The sequence below is a fragment of the Podarcis gaigeae genome (genome assembly GCF_964106915.1).
Source record: "Podarcis gaigeae genome assembly, chromosome: 3".
Taxonomy (NCBI): Eukaryota; Metazoa; Chordata; class Lepidosauria; order Squamata; family Lacertidae; genus Podarcis; species Podarcis gaigeae.
The window spans coordinates 61,531,410-61,553,574 of record NC_139680.1 but is presented as its reverse complement, the minus strand read 5'-3'; the positions used below and the strand labels follow the sequence as shown (position 1 = coordinate 61,553,574).

The window sequence follows — 22,165 nt, the reverse complement described above, 5'->3', positions numbered from 1 at the left end:
CTATAAGTTACTGGTAGCTTATCTGCTGAGTCCTATGGTTTGGTGGTACTGTTTTCAAATGTCAAATTAGTCCATAATAATATAGGACCATACTCATTCGTCCAGAGGCTGATCTGACTTGCAGAGAACGAGACAAGCGGAATGCAACCAGGCTCATTCTTCTTGATCTCTCTTTGGCTTTTGATGCCATTGACCATGGTATCGTCCTGGATCAGCTCTGGGGAATGGGATTTGGAGGCACCCTTAGCAGTTTGGACTAGTTTACTTGAGAGATCACCTTACCCCATATTATGCCCACTTAACCTCTTTGATCTGCAGAACTGGCACTTTTACAGGTGCCACATAATACTTGTCCCACATTTCTAAGAAATTCATCTTTTTTGTGTGTGTGTTTTGCAACTCTTCACCTTTTGACACCAGGCAGTGCCTTCACTGTACTCTTTTGGGAGCCTGCTAAAACCACTTTTGTTTAGGCAAGCCTCTCCAAACAGGGAGAATGTGGGCGTGTGCTTTAATCTGGTGTTTAGTTTATAATTGATTTTTTTTTAAAAAAAGTTTTAAATAGTAGTTGAACTGTTTTTACCAATTAAGTTACTGTTTTACTTTTTTTGTAAACTGCATTGCAATCAAATGATATATAAATCTTGGGACATAAATACATTAATACACAAATAACTAGATTGGGGCAAGTGGGCTAGTACGTTTGGGTGCAACTCGGAGTGTGTTGACTATTCTTTGCTCGCAGCTTGCAGCGGGACACAGTAACACAATCAGGCTCCTAAGGCTCCAATCTTATGTCAATTTTTTTCCCTGGGAGCAAGCTCCGCTGGGTAAAGAGTTACTAGGACCGTAAATAAATACTGGGAGAGAGAGAAAAGGGGGCGGGGGACGAGAAGCCGGAGAAAACGTTGAACTGCCACAGCAGTTGCCTCCGTAGCCGTTTTGCCCACCGCTGGGTTCCTCCCAACTTTATGCTCTTATCTCTCTCTCACCTGTTACACAAAGCATCCCAGTAGGTGATGGTGGAGGGGTGGGGTGGGCAACCGTGTTTTAGAAAATGTGATTATTTGGGAGCCAGACGATACCTGCCGTGATTCTTTCTGCGTGCGTGTGTATGTGTGTGAGAAAGTAACCCTCGGACACCAAGCGGCGGAAAGAGTGAATGCAGGCAGAGAGAGAGAGGGAAAAGAGGGAGGGAAGAGTTCCACCTTCGGCTTGCTGGGAGGCAAGGAGTAGCTGGGGCAGTAGCTCCAGTTTGGAGAGCTACAGGTAGGCGGCGGCCTTTATTATTGTTTCCCCCCCAAAAAACATTTTCTTTTCCCAGCTTTCTGTGGAGTAGAGTTCTTTTGCTCCACCTCCCCTTCGGCTGCTTTCGTTTTTCCGGGTTGGGAGCGTTTGGGGAAAGCGAGAGCAGGGGATCCCAGGTGACCGCGGGGGTGGGTCGCCTTTCTTCTTCCCCCCGCGAGCTTTAGCTCTCTCCCTCTCCCCTCCAGCCCGCGATCCCGCGCGCTCTCCGGCGCCGCTTCCAAGCCCCCTCCCACGCTTCCTCCGGGGGAAACGCGGCTCCTTTTCCTGTTCTTCCGTCTCCGGCGGCGAGAGAGAGGGGTCCCCGGCTGGATCTCCCCCCCCCCCTCGAGCCAGTCAGGGCAGGGCGGCCGTGCTTCCCCACCCCCTTTCCCCGTGCTTTTTCTTCCTGAGGTAGCAGCACCAGCGGCGGAGGAGCCCGCGGGGCGAACTCGCTCGCTCGCTCCCTTTTGCAGAGAGGCATTGCAATGTACCTGTGGCGCCTCCTCTTCGGTCCCCCGGCCGGCCGGGCTCACGGCTGCAGCCCCCGCGCGGCCTCAAACAACTACTGAGTCTTCTAGAAAGAGGCAGGAGAACAAAAAGGAGAGGCTCTTGGACTTGTGCGTGTGGTGGATGTAAGTTTTGCTCCCTCCCCTCCGCAGAGCAGCCTTCGCCCCAGAGCCCGCGCGATGCCTTTCCCCCTGAGGACGGTGTCGCCGCTCAGGCTGTGCCGCCTGGAAGAGGACGCGGCGGCGGCGGCTCCGAGGGACAAAGGAGGCTCGCCCGCCGGGCGAGGCGGCGCGGAAGGGCTCCTCTTCGGCTCCCTGGAGGAGGTCTGCTCGCACTCGCTCGTCTCGCTCCTCTGGCAGCTCTCCGACCTCTCCCGCTGCGCCAGCGACGTCTTCGGCGGCATCCAGACCCAAGCGGACAGCCTGGGGCGGCGCAGCGCGCGCCTCCAGCACCGCCTCGACTCCCTCAAGGCTCTCGCCGCCCGCCTGGACCACCGCAAAGTCAAAATCCGTAAGTCTCTCACGGGGCTGGAGGGAGCCGTTTGGCTGGGAGGGCGCGGTGGGCGGCTGCCTGGCTGGCTTGGCGGGAGTTCAGACCAGGCTGTGGTGGTGGGTTTGCCCGGGTCGCCTCCTAGAGCCCCTCGTAGCCGTTTTGTGTTGAGAGACGAGAGGCTGGCTGCAGGGGATGGGGAGGGAGCAGCAAAACGGGTGGAAGTCTCGCCTGCAGCCAGGGGGCCAGGGTCCCTTCGCCTCCCCCCTAAAATATTTGAGGAAACTGACTCCCCCAAATTGATGAGCTCTGCCATTCAAATGGTCTGCGTGCACTGCGTCTTTTGCTCGATTATGCAGGTTGAGGCATACCTGGGCCCTACCGTATTTTATCCAAGTTGACACCTTTGCCTGCAGCTGGGAATTGGAGGGCAGGTAGACCACCCCCTTCCCCACTTTGTAGTGAAAAACTGAGCCCCTCTCCCCCAAGGTTCGGGCTTGGCAACTGATCTCCCCACCTGGACCTTTTTAGTGGGCTGTAGGGGTCAGACTCTTGCAATCGGTGCAGGCTCCACGGGTTTGGCTGCATTGCTGAAATGCTCTGCCTCTCCCAGGCAGAAATCTTACAGCAAAATGTATTTGGAAAAAAACCACACACACACACACAGGGGTATTTCTTATGGAGTTGGGCGTTGGCCAAAATGTTCTGAAATCGGAGTCTGTTCTGGGATTAGAGTCTCTTCACACGTTAGGGCAGTCTGCACAACATGGGTACTTGGTCTGTGTGCATTCAGTGAGCTACATTTATATATGTTTGTCAAACATGATTATCTGCTTGCGGAGTGCATGCTGGAGGTGTGATCATAGTAGAAGGCTTTCTTTTTTAAATCAGGAAAATCTGGCCAGCACCCTTGCACATCTGCGTGCTGTGTGTGTGTATGTTTGTTTTAAAGAACAGTGGAAGGAAAAAAAGGAATGAATCACTGACAGTTCAGATTCAAAATCCATTTGTGTTGCTCATTGAGAAACTCTTTCCAGTTCTTTTAACAACTTCTCAGATGCTAGTGGAAATGTGGTTCTTGTTTGACCTGATTAGTTCAGAGGAAGCTTGCTTTGGTAATGTTATAATTTGAGGAGTGTCTCTTTCATGAATTCCCTTGATATATCAAACCCTGAGCATAACAAAGCACATTGTTTTGGAAAACATGTAAGTAGGCTTGTAAAAGTGCATTCAGTCTCTGTAAGAACATTTTTCACTTTAAAGATTGGTTAAGTCTCAGTATTCCCTAAGAATGCTGCTCAGTAAATTAACAACACATTAGGTGCAACCCAGGTATGTTTACCTTCATTTAAGCCCCCTTGAAATCATTAGGCAAGGTTAAGTTGTGCCCAGTCATGGAAATCTTTGGGCAAAGCTAAGTTCTTCTTGATAGGTCTGTCACCACAGACAGTTTCACAAGTAAGTCTTGAGTCAGTATATGTCTTCTCCATGTTAGAACCATGCAGAGTTTACTTTGAGGATGCTCAATGCTAGATTGAGCTTTGCCAGTGGGCACACATGTATAGGTAGCAACAAGGCTTGATTACTGCATCATTTTATTCGTGGGGCTGCCTTTGAAAAGTGCTTGGAAACTTCAACTGGTTCAGAATACTGTACTGCAGCCAGACTGTTAACAGGGCCTTGCCTATCTATCCTAGTTTAGAGACTTAAGCCCAACATATTTAAAGTGCTAAACAGTTTATAAATCCCCAAATAATCTGGGATGTCCTGGACGAGTCTGCCTGTAAAATGAGATGTGCAACTAAAGGTCTTCATTGGGAGCTCCCCCATCAGAGGCTGGTCACTGGACAGAGTCTTTTCTATAGGCAGACTCACCTGGCACAACTTGACCTTTACGTCTTAGACACCAGCCCAGACTTGTCTTATTTGTCTTAGAGTTCATCACTAGTATTATTTTGGTTGTAACTGTATTTCATATTATTGGATATCATTGTTTGCACTGCTGAACTCATTTTTAATCTACTATTGTTTATATTGTTTTACTGTTTTGAGCCAGAGTTGTAAATTAAAAAAAAAAACCTGCCTCGAACACACTTACAGTGGAATGGTTGGATTAAAAAGGTTTTTAATTTAAAAATTTGATTCAAAAGGTGGTGTGAAAAATCTGCCTAGGTGTCCTTGTTCTGACTTCCATTCATATATTTTAATGAATAAACCTACCACTCAGAATACTTCACTGTGCACCCTTCTTGATCTTACCCATTGAAAAAAATAGTAACTCTAGTCAGGCGTCGCTGGCCGCTACTTACCTTTAGGGATCATATGTTGTATGTACTGAATTAACAACATACAGAAGTAATTGATTTAAAAAGTACTCTTGATTTAAAAGGTAATGTTATGCACACTTTCTTGAGAATAAGTCCCATTAAATATAAAGAGACTTGCTTCTGAGTGTGCTTACAAATGCATTACTAACACTTTCCAATACAAAAAAAATTCCTTCCAGTAGCACCTTAAAGACCAACTAAGTTAGTTCTTGGTATGAGCTTTCGTGTGCATGCACACTTCTTCAGATACTCCAGTATCTGAAGAAGTGTGCATGCACACGAAAGCTCATACCAAGAACTAACTTAGTTGGTCTTTAAGGTGCTACTGGAAGGAATTTTTTTGTTTTGACTATGGCAGACCAACACGGCTACCTATCTGTAACTTTCCAATACGTTGCATTTTTTTCAATACATGTTCCTTGATCAAATGTATGTGTATGAGTTCTTTGCCTCATACTACATGCATCTCACCATCAAATCCGCCCCCCACTCCTTAATTTTACCCTCTCAGACATTACCCACATTTAGCAAACCGTGCTGATGAAGTAATTTGCTTTTTATGTGTACAGGTTATTCAGAGTTCCAAAGCAAGCAGGAAGAAAATTGCATGATCTATGGAGTTATGTTTGTTTTGAAAAGAGAAAGCTCCCATGGAAATATTATACAAATAATATTACTGCTTGGTGTTGGGATAGTGCATTTTGACTGTTCAGGGTACATGCAAAACAAGTCGTACTTCCTTTGTGTTATCGGAGACCCTGCCATCCAAAGTTCAGAGGTAGAGCATGACAAGGTTTTCCCACTGTAAGCTCCAGCCTTATTCAAGAAACTGTTAGCTCCTGTGTGCAGTGTTTGGCATTTCCTGCTAGCTCCCTGAACAAATTTTCAGTCTGTGTGTGTCCTTTCTTCCCTTCCCCCTTCTGCAGTTTTGCTGTTTGTCCCACTCTGTGAAAGGAAGGCTGCAATGGGTGAAGGGTAGTGAGCTCAGGAGAGTAGAGGAGCTTGTTTGTCAGCTTTTCTGATGGGTATCAGTTTTCAGCCTTAATTTGCCACATTAGCTGTAGGATGATATTTGGCTGTTTCCCTTACATTACACAAAAATTTATGTCTCCGTTCACTTCTTCTTAAAATATAATTCTCTTTTTATTTCAATTTGTTGTCGATTGCAAAACAATTAAAATGATTAAAGTATTACAATACAGTCCATTATATTTGACATAAATTTGTCCCAAACAAACAGTTGGGAAAGTCAAGAACAAACCTTGGCCTTAGCTCATGGTTGTTTGAGCGCTGGTTCAGAAGTAACATGGCCAGCTCACAGTTCATGCACCATCTAATTCGCTTAATCATGGCTTATGGCTCAGCCAAGGTGTGTTAATACGACCGTGCATTAGTATATTCTCTAAATTCAGGCTATTAATGCATATTTTCCACAAAGTTGTCTGTCTTACTTTATTTTAAAGTGAGATAGGGGAGGGAGAGTTTGAAATATACCTGCATAATGATCTACACCGTCATAACTTGGATTGTTTTAAATGCCATATATTTGATTTTATTATGATAACATAGTACTGGTTTATCCTAGCATACAGTTGCAGTATAGGCAACTTGGTTGTGCTTATGCTTGTGCATCTATCTCTTGCTATTTGACCAAATTTATATGCCTTTTAAACTTCTGAAGTTTGTAAACATTCCCTGTGTTAGTTTTAATGTATGCTGTTGGTCCTAGGCTTACCTATCCTTGAGTTAGGGTCCTTATTGCTTGTGGTAGATGCTGAGAGGAGAAAAAATGTATTTAAGGTTGCTGAAAGCCAGTTGACATTTTGTGAGGTCCCACAGTTGTGGTTAAAATAGTTTTGTTTCAGCTATGGACATATTGGGAATAGCATCTTCCATTTGCATTTTCAAATTGACCCTGTTGTTGTGTTGTTGTTGTTGTTGTTGTTGTTGTTGTTGTTGTTGTTGTAGTAGTAGTAAAAGTTGTTTCTTGGAACACTCATCCATTTCCAATAAAGGACTTTTTGTGTGTTTCTCTGAGAATACTGAAGCTGCATTGAATTTACTTATAGAGTCTTGAAAGGAAGTATATAATAGAGTCTACTAAACTTAGTTGTTTTTTTACTAGGAACTTGGAGCTGTTGGCTCCACCACTATTCCCCCCCTCTTAAAATTATAATAAAAATACCTTGAAAAACATGGGTTTTAAATGAGATGTTTCTTCTTGTATTTGAAACCTAGAAATCAGTCATTCTACAGGATGCTGGGTAGGATGCATGATTTATTTGTGTACAAAATATATTATGGCTATATAAACATATTTTTCTGTAGGGAAAAACCGAGTAAAGCTAAATGGTTCTGCCTGTTCACCCGTTCTTGCTAAATATTTTATATATATATTGTTGGAGGTTTACAGAAAAGCTGCTTTTTAAATGGATATTTCCTTTTCTATTTATTCCAGTGTCGTGCAGTGAGATGAGTAGAGCTCATATCTCTTCCATACCCACCCAGTGCTAGGAAGGAAATGCTGTGCAATGCAACCTGTGGCTGTTTTTGTTTTATTTGGAGTCAGCTGTTTCCGCAGAGAAGATCCCATTTGGCTCACTGCATCTCTTGCTGCAACAAAGAAAAACACTGTGAGAGGACTTTCCTGTGTTGTTAAATTCAAAACAAAAAGAAGCAGGGGAATGGAAGAAGAATCTTCTCTTCTATGCCCATCCTCCACAGCACTTCCTTTCTTGTAGAAATTTGCTTGTAAAAACACTCACACATCGCTGAAGAAGATTGTATGGCATCTGCCATGCAATATAATTCAATAGAAAAACAACTATTTATATTCTTCTGTATCCTTGCTCTTGTGCTGGTTAGTCTTGTCCATTTCCCTTTGAAAACTCTTGTTGACATGGCTATTGAGCATGAGTAAATTGTAGAATAATAGAGTTGGAAGGGACCACGAGGGTCAACTAGTCCAACCCCCCTGCATGCAGGAATCTTTTGTCCAATGTGGGGCTCAAACTCATGTTCCTGAGATTAAGAGTCTCATGCTCTATCGGCTGAAGTATGAGACACAGTTAAAGTCAAACTAATAAGTGGTCGTTGGAGATGCCCTATACGAAGGGAGCAACAGCCTGATTTTAACTGTAGGAGTAATATTCAGCTGTCCTGATCTTAAATCCTTCCTGTAATGCTAAGAACTTAGAGCAGAGCTTTCCAAACTTGCGTGTCACAAAACATTAGTGTCTCAGCTGCAGTGTGAAGATGTGTCATACGAACGGTCCCATGCTCCTCCCGCGGCTGAAAAGATGTTAGTTTAACCTCCAGTTTGCTAGTAAAACTGAATTACTGTGTCACAAAACGATGCAGGTCTAAAAAGTGTGTCACCAACATGAAAAGTTTGGAAAGCTCTGTCCTATTCCCTTTGGAGTCGCTAGAATTGGTGCTCTGAATTTAAGCTGCATCTCTATTCAACTTAACCACAAATTACCTGGAGAGCGTGGTGCACGGTCCAAATTACATAAAATTATTTATTGCAAAACCTCAGTAGAAACAAGAGTTCATTGGACACTTAACAAGCTTCTATATGTCTTTAATCTGTAATTATATATTAAGTGGAAGACTCCTTATTTGTTGAAATTCAGCTTTTCTTATTGATAAAACTTTGCTAAAAGCAAGAACAGGACAAAAGGTTGCATTCAAACAAAAACCCTTTCCCAAAGGGAAACTGGTACAAAGCCTTGCTGCACCGAGGCAAGCCTCCATTTGAAATTTAATAAATGAAGATTTGTACAGAAATGATTTTATTGGCTGAAATGTGAAAAGGCATTATATAATACAGTGGTACCTCAGGTTACATATGCTTCAGGTTACATACGCTTCAGGTTACAGACTCCGCTAACCTAGAAATAGTGCTTCAGGTTAAGAACTTTGCTTCAGGATGAGAACAGAAATCGTGCTCCGGCAGCATGGCGACAGCGGGAGGCCCCATTAGCTAAAGTGATACCTCAGGTTAGGAACAGTTTCAGGTTAAGTACGGACCTCTGGAACGAATTAAGTACTTAACCCAAGGTACCACTGTATTCATCTTGAGCACAGCTTAATAAGTTGTAAAATGCTTCCTCAAGAGCTTCCATTAATGTACAAAATTGTAGTTTCACCCAAAGAGGCTGGATGTACTTTTTAAAAACAACAACTGTTCAACCCTCTTAATTAGCAACCCTTGATTTTAGTCCACCTGTGTGTGACATGATGCTCAATCCATTTTTTTTATCAGCAGTTGCAGATACTGATAATTCCTGGAATTGCAGCAGGCAAGAAGGGAAAACAAATTTTGTTCCTTCCCTGCTATATCCATCTATTGAAACTGCTATATGCTTTGTGAATGATTCTACTTTTAAACGCTTCTTGCCACCTTCTGTGATCCTGAGATAAAATCAGTGGTGCTCATGTGTGCGTGGAATGGATATCTGTTGGAACAGCACAGTGGGATGTCATATTCCTCTTTTACCCTCTTCATTGGAGTGTTAGGAGACTCTCTGGAACAGATTTAAGAGATTTGTAGGGAGGAAGAGAGGCAGGAGGAATTCTTTTGCACAAGTGAAAGTCCGCTCATGTGATGTTGGGTCCTGCTTTTCTCCTTAGGAATTATCAGTTTTGTTTTGTTTAGTCAATTAGTCGTGCCCAACTCTTTGTGACCCCATGGACCAGAGCACGCCAGGCACTCCTGTCTTCCACTGCTTCCCACAGTTTGGTCAAACTAATGTTGGTAGCTTCGAGAACACTGTCCAACCATCTCGTTCTGTGTTTTCCCCTTCTCCTTGTGCCCTCAATCTTTCCCAACATCAGGGTCTTTTCCAGGGAGTCTTCTCTTCTCATGAGGTGGCCAAATTATTGGAGCCTCAGCTTCAGGACCTGTCCTTCCAGTGAGCACTCAGGGCTGATTTCCTTAAGAATGGATAGGTTTGATCTTCTTGCAGTCCATGGAACTCTCAAGAGTCTCCTCCAGCACCATAATTCAAAAGCATCAAATCAAAGAAGATGATAAGCCTTTTTTATGGTCCAGCTCTCACTTCCATACATCATGACTGGGAAAACCACCTGATGCTATTTGCATTTTTAAAAACAGCCCTGCCCATTAAATGCAAATACATATTTAATGTCACGTGTACTTTGGCCTCAATAATAGACACATTGCATTTTATTTAAATTGTTTCCCTTCCCACTGTATGATAATATAGGATGATTGAGGACAGATAATTTTAAGCACAGTCTGCATTTTTAATGCAGAAATTAATTGAACTGAATTGATTGCATCAACTTTTCAGTGTCTTGAAAAAGTGAACTAGGAACTTCTATTTTCTGTTAAAAGGAACTCCTTTTCATGTGGGTTGTTTTTTTTTTTTTTTGGTCAGTGAGTACTTATCAGGAATATGTAATCAAAGCCATGTTTTTGGTTGCTGTTGACAGATCATACCTAGCTGCTAATTACAGCAATAATTAATGGGTGTAGGTAGGGAACAGGTCTTACCTTTGGCTGTCAGGCACTTATTATATGAAATATTGGAGAATATTACCTGGGTACCTGCAAGTCAGGTATAACAGGTGTGGATTTACTTTTGAAATTTCTGCTGTCTCTTACTTGGGAATGGAATTACTGTATTTATGTTTGAAAATGCTGTGCTTTCTAAGGGTTATTTGACAAGGTTTGAGATGATATTCAGTACTTGGAGTTACCCCTGTTGAATAAAGGAGTTTGGTACATAGATGTGCAGTATTGTGGCACTGTCTGTTTGTTCAGATACTTTTCATCTTTGCGCATGGAGAGATGCCTCTGTAACAGGTGTGGGGAACCTCTGACCTTCCAAATGTTGCTGAACTACAACTCCCACCAGCTCTAGCAGGCATGGGATGATGAACGCTATAGTTCAGCAACATCTGTCAGGTCAAAGGTTGCCCAGACCTTTGTAGTAACTAAATGCAGAGCTAGAGATATGAAAGTATTTTGCCTTTCCAGATCTCAGAGTGGTATGGCTTTCTTATCTCTGATAAAAAAATAATGAATTGTCAGATGTTTGCTCGTCTCACCTATATACAACATTGGAAACAGTGGTGCAAGGGAAATGCACGTACTGGTACAGTTCTCCTGTCTTCGGATATTTGTTCTTATTTACTTTTATTATGGTTTCAAATGTCTTGACACCTAGGACCTTCATTAATCATAGAATCATAGAATTGCAGAGTTGGAAGAGACCCTGAGGATCATCTAATCCAGGGCTCAGCAGCCTTTTTCAGCCGTGGGCCGGTCCACCGTCCCTCAGACCATGTGGTGGGCCGGACTATATTTTGGAAAAAAACAACAAACGAATTCCTATGCCCCACAAATAACCCTGAGATGCAGTTTAAATAAAAGGACACATTCTACTCATGTAAAAACACGCTGATTTCTGGACCGCCTGCGGGCCGGATTGAGAAGGCGATTGGGCCTTAGGTTGCCTACCCCTGATCTAGTCCAACCTTCTACTATGCTGGAGTATTCATTCAGCTGTGCCGTACAGGGACTAAACCTGCGACCTTGGCATTTTCAGCACCATGCTCTAACCAACTGATCTATCAAGGCTGAGTCAGTGTTAGTGACTACTCTGAATGACCAATATATTGAAAACAGAGGTATCCAGCTGAGTAGGGAACAAAACAAGCAAAGAATGTGTTTTTCTGTCAGTATCAGAATTTGAAGATGTGTGTGTGTGTGTATTCTTATATGCAGCAAAAATACAGATCCTATACAGTACTATAACAAATGTGGACTTTTCTTTCTTAACACCTGTTCTTAAAACATTGCTACTGTCTTTTGAATGAGAAAATATCCTGTTTTCTCATTAGTCATACAAGGTTTAATTTAACTGGAATTGCTGAGCAAAGTAATCCCAACCAGGCAGAATCATCAGGAGAAGAGATATATGCTGGCACATCTTTGTGTAAATTAAGCTGCATCATAACTGCTCCTGGCTAGGGAAGGCATGGAGGCAGTGTAAACATTCATTTTCTACCCTTCCAGTGACTCTTGTGGGTAATGTAAATTACACCAGTCTCCATGGATGAAATCAGTGGATGAGATGAGTTAGGAGGCATCATAACTTTATGTATCTCTCCCCTCACCCCCGATGAGCCCATTTCCCACCCCTGACACACTCCTTTTTGCCCTTTGCGCTGCTGCAAGATGCCAACTTGACGCCAGCAGGGCATTCTGTCAGCCAGTACACTAGGGTAGGTTGTTTATGCCAGTTTAAGGCCAGATCAACTGCTTTGGAGGGCAGATAATTCAAATACCAGCCTCTTCCACCCAGCATATATGGGGTTAGAATTGCACTGTTCATTTTTGTTTTATAGGTCTGCTCCTTGTTGCGTTCTGGCACCTGCTCCAGGTTTCCCGCTTGGATTAGTAATGGCTTTGGTAGCAGATGAAATCAGTTCAGAGGGAGTTCAAGAGGGCTTAGAAGATGGCTTTGTGGGCTTATCAATTGTTTCAGATGCATAGTAGAGAAAAAGCTCAAATTACTGCTGCATGCCTTGCCATCCTCATCTTTTTAGGGACGTACTGCATTCTGTCAAATCAACCTCAAAATACACAGATAATAACTTGCCCGACTATTTCATTAAAAACAAAACCACAGCATTTTAAAACAAGTTAATAAAGCATATTGGTACTTTAAAACATCACCATTGCAGTACATAAGCCAGTTAAAAACTGGCAGCTATGGTTGTGAACACTTATGCAAATCAGGTATATTTTTAGTAAGTGATGAAGGCACACTACCATTGCTGCCTGCCATATTGGCAGTGAGGAGGAGTTTGTTCCATAAAATAGGCACCACAGCAAAAGCTTCCTGCCTCTGTGTTACTGCAAGATGGAGTTTCCAGGTTGCAGTATGGACAACAGAACATCATCTGAAGGCTGTGGTGATCTATTAGATCTGTATGTTCAAAAGCATTATTTTCGGTTACCTGATTCCAAGTTGGAAAGGGCTTTATATTTAATAACAATATCTTTTAAACATGGCTTGGTGGCAGTCTGGCAGCTCTTTCAGCACAGGTATTATATGTGTGGACAGCCAGATTTCCCACTTAGCACCTACTATAGCTTCTGATCGTCAGGGTAGTCCCACCTACAGTAGTCATTACAGTTGTTCAGTTCTGGGGTTAACATGCATGAGTCACACTGGTTAAACCAGGGGTAGCTAGGATAGTGCCACCCAGTATGGCCAAGGATAAATAATGCCACCCAGTATGGCCAAGGATAAATAATGATGGGAGTTGTACTTTAGCGGCATTTGTAAGGAACCACATTGGCAACCCCTATAATGTTTTACATATTGAGAGAGAGATGCAAGTTTCTTGTGTTTCAGATAATGAATAACTTGCTTGATGCACAGAAAGGTAGGGAATATGGGAGATACGTGCAAGCAGCCGCCTCTCATTCCCTACAAAGCACCCTCACTTGCACACATGTTGGGAAGGAGACAGGGGGGAAATGGCTCTATTTTTCCCTGTGTTGCTTGTTTGCACATGGACCCCCATGCTTATTTCAATGATAGCAAGCCAATTCTGTTGTGACACAGTGGTGCTCAATTATTTAGTGACTGTAGGAGCTAAAACCCAAAATAAAGCCTGTGACTTGAAGAGATTCTAGATCCACAAGGGAAAATAAAAACAAATTGGATTGATATAATTAAATAGGGTGGCTGGTGTGCACCATATTTTTTAATGTGTTTTAACAGTATGGGGACGCAGGTGGCGCTGTGGGTTAAAGCCTCAGCGCCTAGGGCTTGCCGATCGAAAGGTCGGCGGTTCGAATCCCTGCAGCGGGGTGCGCTCCCGCTGCTCGGTCCCAGCGCCTGCCAACCTAGCAGTTCGAAAGCACCTCTGGGTGCAAGTAGATAAATAGGGACCGCTTACCAGCGGGAAGGTAAACGGCGTTTCCGTGTGCGGCTCTGGCTCGCCAGAGCAGCGATGTCACGCTGGCCATGTGACCCGGAAGTGTCTCCGGACAGCGCTGGCCCCTGGCCTCTTAAGTGAGATGGGCGCACAACCCCAGAGTCTGTCAAGACTGGCCCGTACGGGCAGGGGTACCTTTACCTTTACCTTTAACAGTATGGTATTAATATAATGCCTGCTAGGCTCCATTTGGTTTTTGTGTTGTTACATTCAGCACAAAGAGTAATGAACAGGGTGGGGAAATATATTAATGAGGACCAGGAGGCTTCTATACAAATATGTACATGGGAAACAGATGAAAGATGTGATAGGAAAAACAGGCTTCAGCTGCAGCTCTTCAAATAACAGAACCATCACCCCACCCACTTTCTCTAGGTATTAGCAGCATACTAATTAGCACCCGCATAACAAAACCTGTCAGGCAGGATTTGTCAGAGTAATGCTCATAGGGGATAGTTAGGCTAAGTCCTCTGCCCCTTAAATTGTCAGGTGTCTTCTGATCCTTTGCTAATAATTGCCCATTGGCAAAACAGAATCAAGCATTTTTGCTTTTCTGCTTAAAAAAACTATGTGTGAACTAGGATCTAAAGATCTTTTTTGCTAACTTGCTTTGGCATCAGATCCCCTCTATTAATCATGCAGCAGGCTTCCATAGTTTTGCAGGTTTATAATACGTCAACTTGAAATTTTCTGAGGTGAGCTTATTTGAAATGCAATAAATCAAAGGGTAGCTAGCTTACCGTGAGGAGGGGTTTTTTTTGGAGGAAATATTTTAAACATTTATATACTGACTTTAAAGATTTTAAGGTAGCTTACAAAAAATAAAAAATGAATGTAAGACAAACATATATACTTGTCTTCATAATTCTGGACATAATTATAATTATGATAGGCTGTTACCTGAAAATATATAGTGGTACTCTATAAATAACAATATTTGAGACTGTCCCCTAGGAGTTTTGAGTATTTTACTTGGCTTTCTGGTAATCTCTGACCCTAATTGGCTTGCTTAGATTGTTGAATATTCCAGAAACTCAAGAATATTCAGACAACTGCTTGCAATCCAGTTCTATGAGGGAAAGCAGATGAAACAGTTCAGTAAAGACATCCATTGTTCTACTTCCTCAGTTGCTTTGTTAATTTATCTGTTAATACTGTAGCCCATACATGATTATGGGCTAGGACACAAGTAGCTTAGTGCAGAGGTATTCAACCTTTTTGGCATCCCTGCAGGGCTCAGGAGTTCAGTTATGTCACCCCTTGCCTGCAGAGCTGGCAGCCCCTCACTCCTTTTCGAACCCCCTTTTGGAGTGTTCCCTCAGCCTCCTCTCCTCTCCTTGGGAGTCCTCTGGGCAGCCGCCACTGCCACCCCTGGTCTCAGAGCTGTCCCCTCCTGCTCCAAAGAGAGGTACCTCCTTACACTGCCCCACAGAGGCCTGGGAAGCACTCCCTGGCCAGGCCCAGAGGCACCATTCACCTGGGGAGCTTGTAGTCAGAGCTGCTGCAACAAACAGCTTTGAAAGCCTTTGGGAGGCAGAGATGCGAGAGGGAATCAGAGGAGGGAGGGAAGGAACCTTTCCCATCATTCCCTGCCCATCATTCAAGGCACTCCAGGGTGCCACGACTCGCTGGTTGAAAACCACTGGCTTAGTGGGTTGGCTGAGGTTGGGAAGAGATCTTGGGGATCATAGAAGGCCTAGAAGCAATGTGGCTAAAAAAGGTGTCTAGTAAGCAATATATTGAGAAATGTGAACCAGAAGCAGGAAGGGTAGGTGAAGGAAATGAAGGCTTTAGGAAATGCATAAAGGAGATTGGGGGTGGGGTGGGACTCAGTGTCTGGATGAGTGTTTATGGAATATGCAACAAGGCATGCCTAAGGCTGTGAAACAATGGCCAAAAAGTTTAGGGCAGGATTTGAACTTACTAGCCAAGTCTCTTTGGTTGCAGACTGCTCGTTATTCTAATACATGACTATTACAGCCAAGTCAACTATAGTCTGCACTCTAGAAGAATTTAGTGCATATATTTGCCTTACACTTTTTTCTAAAACTGTTTGGCAGCTGTTAGGGAAACTGACTGGCACCATATCCCTCAGTCCAGCCTGCCAGGCCTGTTCCAGCAAACCTCACCCACCTGCTAGTCATCCCATTCCCACATCAAAATTTATGGAGATTGTCCCATGTAATTTATGGAGATAGAGATTAACTCTCTGATTTCTGATCTTGGTGCTAAGCACCACAGTTGTAAGTTTGGAGGCAAGCCCTCTGCTTGCCCTTTTAAAATATATACTGTAGACTGAAAACTGTTTTTGTTTCAGAAGCTTGAAAAACAAACAAGCAAGGTTTTTTTTTTTAATGCTGTGGTATATGCGAAGACAGATTAAATTCACTACAGCTGGTCTTAATGTATTTTTGGTTAAATTAGCCATCATATTTTGACTTTGCACCTTTAAAAAAATCACCTTTAAAAATCTAGTCTAGACAAGAAATATCTGTCATTGTTCATTGCATCTCTGAATGTCAACTAAAAGGGCAACAGAGCGGGCCTGACCTGTTTTAGCCTGTCTGGCAAATCAAATGCAGATTTATTTATTTAAAAATATTTATTTTCAAGAAAAACTATAAAACAGCAACACCTGGTAAGCATTTGACACTGAATGCATGTAACTAAAAATAGCTAGCTGCATACAGACCTGGCTTCAAGATCATGTTTGAAGCCTAGATGTAGCCCAGCAAGACCACTTCAGGTAAAGTAGCAGATAAATTGAGAAGTCTGACCGTACACTGTTAGATATTAGTGGCATTCTATTGTGTTTTATAAACAAGAATAATGTTATACAAACAAGTATACCAAGTTTTCTCATGCCATTTGTATATCATAAAAATAGCATAATAAATGTGGAATAATATCTACAACATATGTTTCATTATTAGTGGTCAACGTACAAGTTATTGGTTCATAACGAAAGTACTCTAAGTTGCTCCTAGTAAAGCTCAAGCGTAGGCTGAAAACCTTATATTTATCCTACTAACCTCCTTAACCTTAGCATCAATCTACCGTAACCTATTTCTGCCCTAATACTGAAAATTAGAGACATTATTCACTTAGTTTTTTGTCACTTGAGTCTGTATGTTTATTAGGGTCTTTGCATGGTATTTTGTACTAAAGTCTGATGAGATGATGAAAGAGGAGAACCTTTTGTGAAGACAGATAAAATTTTATACATGTGACTGCTACAGAGTAAGAATTGGACTTTAATACAATCTCATTTGGCAGTTATAAAACAAAAGGTCATCTAAAACCATCAAAGGTTCAAATGAAAAATAGCGGTAGCTTCCGACCTTTCAAAGATGAGCTTAATACAGTGTGTTTAACACAAGTGAGATTAAATGCTGATATGTCAGAAAAGTGGCAACTTAATCAGAGCAGTGAACTTAAGGCATTTGACTGTGATCCTTCTGGAACAACATTAATAGAAAACAAATTTTGTGGACGGCATTGTGCAACACTAAAATTTAAAACAGTTGGCAACTATCTAGCATGCAGCATGACCTTTTAATTACTCACACAGATAGCACACTAAGTTGTTATTCATTCAAAGAGAAATTCATAACATCAAGTGAGAGCACCCATAACCACATGTATAAAGCGAAACTGGTGGTTAAGGCAGCTGTATTTGATGTTCTCTCAGGGGTTGTATTGCCATGTGGAAGAACTTAGTATTTTCTGATCGGGGGATAGGGAGAAGTGAACAAAATTGAAAAGTTTGTGAAGTTGTTTCTAAGTTTACTAGGTTATTCATATAGTTCAAAGCTACTTTTCATTCCTTATATATATGTTCACAGGACAACATAGTTTGCATAGGTATTTTACATCTCTGGCAAATAGGTTTCTGTAATTTGTAATAGAATTTGTATTGTGCTAAGTCGAGGGACGCGGGTGATGCTGTGGGTTAAACCACAGAGCCTAGGGCTTGCCGATCAGAAGGTCGGCGGTTTGAATCCCCGCAACGGGGTGAGCTGCCTGCTCCTGCCAGCCTAGCAGTTTGAAAACACTAGCAGTTCGAAAGTGCAAGTAGATAAATAGGTACCGCTCTGACGGGAAGGTAAACACTGTTTCCGTGCGCTGCTCTGGTTTGCCAGAAGTGGCTTAGTCATGCTGTATGCTGGCTCCCTCGGCCAATAAAGTGAGATGAGCGCCACAACCCCAGAGGCGTCCGCAACTGGACCTAACGGTCAGGGGTCCCTTTACCTTTAAGTACTCAATATAATGATTTAATCCATTTGTAATGCAGGTTGGGGGAGACTAACTAGAGGCAATTTTATAAATGCTGAAATTTGCGTATGTCTTTCCCTTTCCCCCCCTCCAGGACCACTAGCTCAGATTTGACCTAACATTCAGACATTTTATTTTACTTTTGTTAAAAATAAATCTGTATGGTTTAACTATTTTTAAATGCTGTTATAAATAGTAAAACAATTCAGCTGTGTTAGTCTGTTGCAGTAAAAAAGACCAGTGCCTTCTATTAAAAACAAGACAATTGTTGCAGGTTAAGCTCTGCTTGCGAAAGCTTAATGCCACTGTTAGGCTTTTGTTAGCCTTTAAGATGCAACAAGACTTTGTTTTAAATATAAGGATTTTTTTAAAGTACAGTTTTGCTGCAGTTTTGCAATCTGTACATGGCAGAATTTTTAAAATCCTGCAAATAAACCCAGATATTTAGTTGATAACTTCTAATGTTGAAGGTATTGAATTAGTTTCTCCATGTGTCTTGTGATCATTAGCTACCAAAAATCCTGGCTCTCCAGGGGCAAGTGTTCCTGGTTGTCGAGAGAGCAGGATACACAGGTACATACAGTTCACCTTTCCTGAGCTGTCATTGTGCTGTGGTTTGCACAATAAACAGCAGAAACCTATTCTGAGAAACTCTTGTCATTAAAAAAACCCACAAATACTCTCCAAGCATCAGCACAAATTTGATAAGACACAGCTCCAAGCTCTCTGATTGTACCAGATAGTTTGGAAAAGAGGCAGGATTTTCATTTGTGCTGGTGCATGGATAAAGAAAGAAATGGCAGGGATAACTTCGTTGCTCTTTCTCATGTGCAAATTAAAATATATTGTTCAGATCCTAGCCTCTGGCACAGGAGAAAACAAGGTTACTCCATCTTCTATGTGACAGCCCTTTAGATATTTGAAGATGGCTATCATACCTCCTCTCGGTCTCTCTTTACCAGGCTAAACATACGCATTTCCCTCAACTATTCCTCGTAAGGCTTGGTTTCCAGACCCTTTATCATCTTGGTTGCCCTCCCGTGATGTGGACATTATACTTCTGTTGAGGCAGCCGAGAAGAGCATTAGCTTTTTTGCTGCTGCTGCTGCTGCTGCTGCTGCTGCTGCTGCTGCATCACACTGTTGACTCATGTTAAGCTTCTGGTCTACTAAGACCCCTAGACCTTTTTCACATGTACTACGGGCAACCCAGGTGTCCCCTATCTTTGTGCAGCTGGTTATTCCTGCCTAAGTGTACTTAAAGAGCTTTTAGCCACCCCTTCTCAAGGAGAGAGGATTCTCAGAAGTGAGAGGGTTGAAGGTACAGATTTGGTTATCTGAAAGCTGACCCATGCCGGGCCTTGATGGGTTCCTATGTGTACCTGCAAAATCAGAGAGGCATTCCAAAGCTGTGTGGTCTCCTGCCTGAAAGAGCTTTGAGTGCTGTATAAACACACATATGCAGTATTTTGTTGTGAGGCCCACTTTTGTAATGCCATGTGCATCCATTTATGATTTGGCCAGTGCTTGGTTTTTAGAGTCAAACAAACTAATAACTATTATTAATTACTCTTATGTTCCATCTATGCTCATATAATACTGTAGAAGTAAAAATACAGGTTCCAGCCCTGAGGTACATGCAGTATAAAACAAAACAATCTCTAGAAACTGACTGAATATATGTATAATGTATTGTGAGGTAGATGAAGTAGATGAAGTTATTTAAAACAAAACCTGATTCACTTTTATATTAATCTTTCATGGGCTCGTTACAACAGTTTTATAGGATTGCTCTCTGTATAATATTGTCAACCAGAATTGCCTTTGTAAAGATGCTAGTTTTTTAAGTGTCTTAAGAAGCAATTTCCCAATTTTACTATTAAATGGCTATTGAGAAAGATTTTACCAGAAAGATTTTGGCACAACGGCAAGTTGCAGGAAGCAGGGAGTAGAAATATAATGGTATCTTGGGTTAAGTACTTAATTCGTTCCGGAGGTCCATTCTTAACCTGAAACTGTTCTTAACCTGAAGCACCACTTTAGTTAATGGGGCCTTCTGCTGCTGCCGCGCTGCCGGAGCACGATTTCTGTTCTCAACCTGAAGCAAAGTTCTTAACCTGAAGCACTATTTCTCGGTTAGCGGAGTATGTAACCTGAAGCGTATGTAACCTGAGGTACCACTGTAAAGTGACAGTTTTCCAAATGGAGATACGAAGGCAGTGGAGTCCCCCAAGGATCGGTATTGGGATCTGTGCTTGCTAACTTGTTCATAAACAATCTAGAGTTAGGGATGAGCAGTCAACAACCTCAGATATGCAGATGACACAACCTTGATGGCAGAAAGTGAGGAGGAATTAAATAACCTTTTAATGAGGGTGAAAGAGGAGAGCGCAAAATATGGTCTGAAGCTCAACATCAAAAAAACGAAGATAATGGCCACTGGTCCCATCACCTCCTGGCAAATAGAAGGGGAAGAAATGGAGGTAGTGAGAGATTTTACTTTCTTGGGCTCAATGATCACTGCAGATGGTGACAGCAGCCACGAAATTAAAAGACGCCTGCTTCTTGGGAGAAGGGCAATGACAGGCCTAGACAGCATCTTGAGAAGTAGAGACATCACCTTGCCAACAAAGGTTCGTATAGTTAAAGCTATGGTTTTCCCAGTAGTGATGTATGGAAGTGAGAGCTGGACCATAAAGAAGGCTGATCGCCGAAGAATTGATGCTTTTGAATTATGGTGCTGGAGGAGACTCTTGAGAGTCCCATGGACTGCAAGAAGATCAAACCTCTCCATACTGAAGGAAATCAACCCTGAGTGCTCACTGGAAGGACAGATTGTGAAGCTGAGGCTCCAGTACTTTGGCCACCTCATGAGAAGAGAAGACTCCCTGGAGAAGACCCTGATGTTGGGAAAGATGGAGGGCACAAGGAGAAGGGGACGGCAGAGGACGAGATGGTTGGATAGTGTTTTCGAGGTTACCAGCATGAGTTTGACCAAACTGCGGGAGGCAGTGGAGGACAGAGGTGCCTGGCGTTCTCTGGTCCATGGGGTCACGAAGAGTCGGACACGACTAAACGACTAAACAACAACAACAACAACAAGTGAGGTGGCTAACTTTGCTGAAGGTATGGAATTGTTCCTGGTCCTTAAAACACAGAGATATTGTGAAGAGCTCCAGAATTATCTCTCCAAACTGAGTGAATGAGCAGTAAAATTGCAAAGGCAATTCAGTGTAAACAGAAGTAAAGTGATGCATGTTGGGGCAACAAAAATTAATTTCACATATACGCTCATGGGATCTGACCAGGAATGAGATCTTGGGGTTCTAGTGGATAGTGATGTTCCACCTCCACTGTCAGAGGCATTATGCCCCTGAATGCTGGTTACTGGGAATTGCAGGTGGGCAGAGTGCTGTTGCTCTCATGTCCTACTTGCGCTTACATAAAAAAACCACACTGTTTTACTTATTACAGGAAAGGAAAAGAGTTAACAGGATATGGGAATGGGCAGAATGTGGTGTGGGATTGCTGGGTTTTATTCTTAAATGAAGCTTTTTTGTTTGTTTTATTGTGTGTGCGTGTTTAATCCTGACTCTTAGGATTGGAAGAGCAAACTGTCTAATTGCGTAACTGCAAAAGCAAGGAAGCTGACAAAGAAACAATAACCGTATTTTTGAAAGTACGAATAGATTTCTTCCTCTCTGGAATCCCTTCTATCTCTCATTCAATTGCCATTTCAAGATTACTGCCTGAAAATCACTGCAGGATGACTGGTTCCGAATGTTTTCAGACAAGAACATTAGCCTTTAAATCGGTATGTAAGCTGCCTTTTAAAAAATAAGTGAATGAGCTTGTGAAATAGCGTATTGGAAGCTCAAAATAGGCTCTTGTCTTTTAGAGGCACATCTAATTCAGAAACGACATCAACATAATTGTCACGATTTTCATTTTAAAAAGAGAGCAAGAAATCTTGGCAAAAGTATAAAAACTTTCTGTTGGTTGCCTGGCTTGCAGCCTAGTGCTAAGTATTTTCTTCTTGGATTCCCCACCAAAGACAGGAAACTGAATAACAAGTAAAATGCATTCAGATTGCACGGGAGATGCACCTTCACTTGCACATGACTTAGATAAGGAATGGAATAAAGTATGACATTTGCGCAACAAATTCCAGGGAAGTAAGACATTAGATGTGGTGAAATCCAGGTGGTACATTTGTTGATAGCCAAGTGGTACTTTTATTTTATTGAGAACCAGTATTCTGTTCTGCCCTTTCTTAAGTTGCTTGGTGGAAGTACT

General features: G+C 42.5%; 1 protein-coding gene across 5 annotated transcripts in view; it reads left to right on the top strand.

The window, feature by feature from the left end:
• Positions 1-1,165: 1,165 nt before the first annotated feature.
• Positions 1,166-22,165, top strand: part of NHSL1 (NHS like 1) — a 153,754-nt gene continuing 132,754 nt past the window's right edge. Inside the window, exons 1-2 of one of the 5 annotated variants that reach the window (XM_083731589.1) lie at positions 1,166-1,269; positions 1,947-2,304. In XM_083731589.1, coding sequence (XP_083587715.1) covers positions 1,974-2,304 — 331 coding nt within the window. In that variant the 5' untranslated portion in view covers positions 1,166-1,269; positions 1,947-1,973. Of the gene's footprint in view, positions 1,270-1,318; positions 2,305-22,165 lie in introns of those variants that run through there. The other 4 variants (XM_083731594.1, XM_083731584.1, XM_083731593.1 and 1 more) reach the window with 4 other exon arrangements.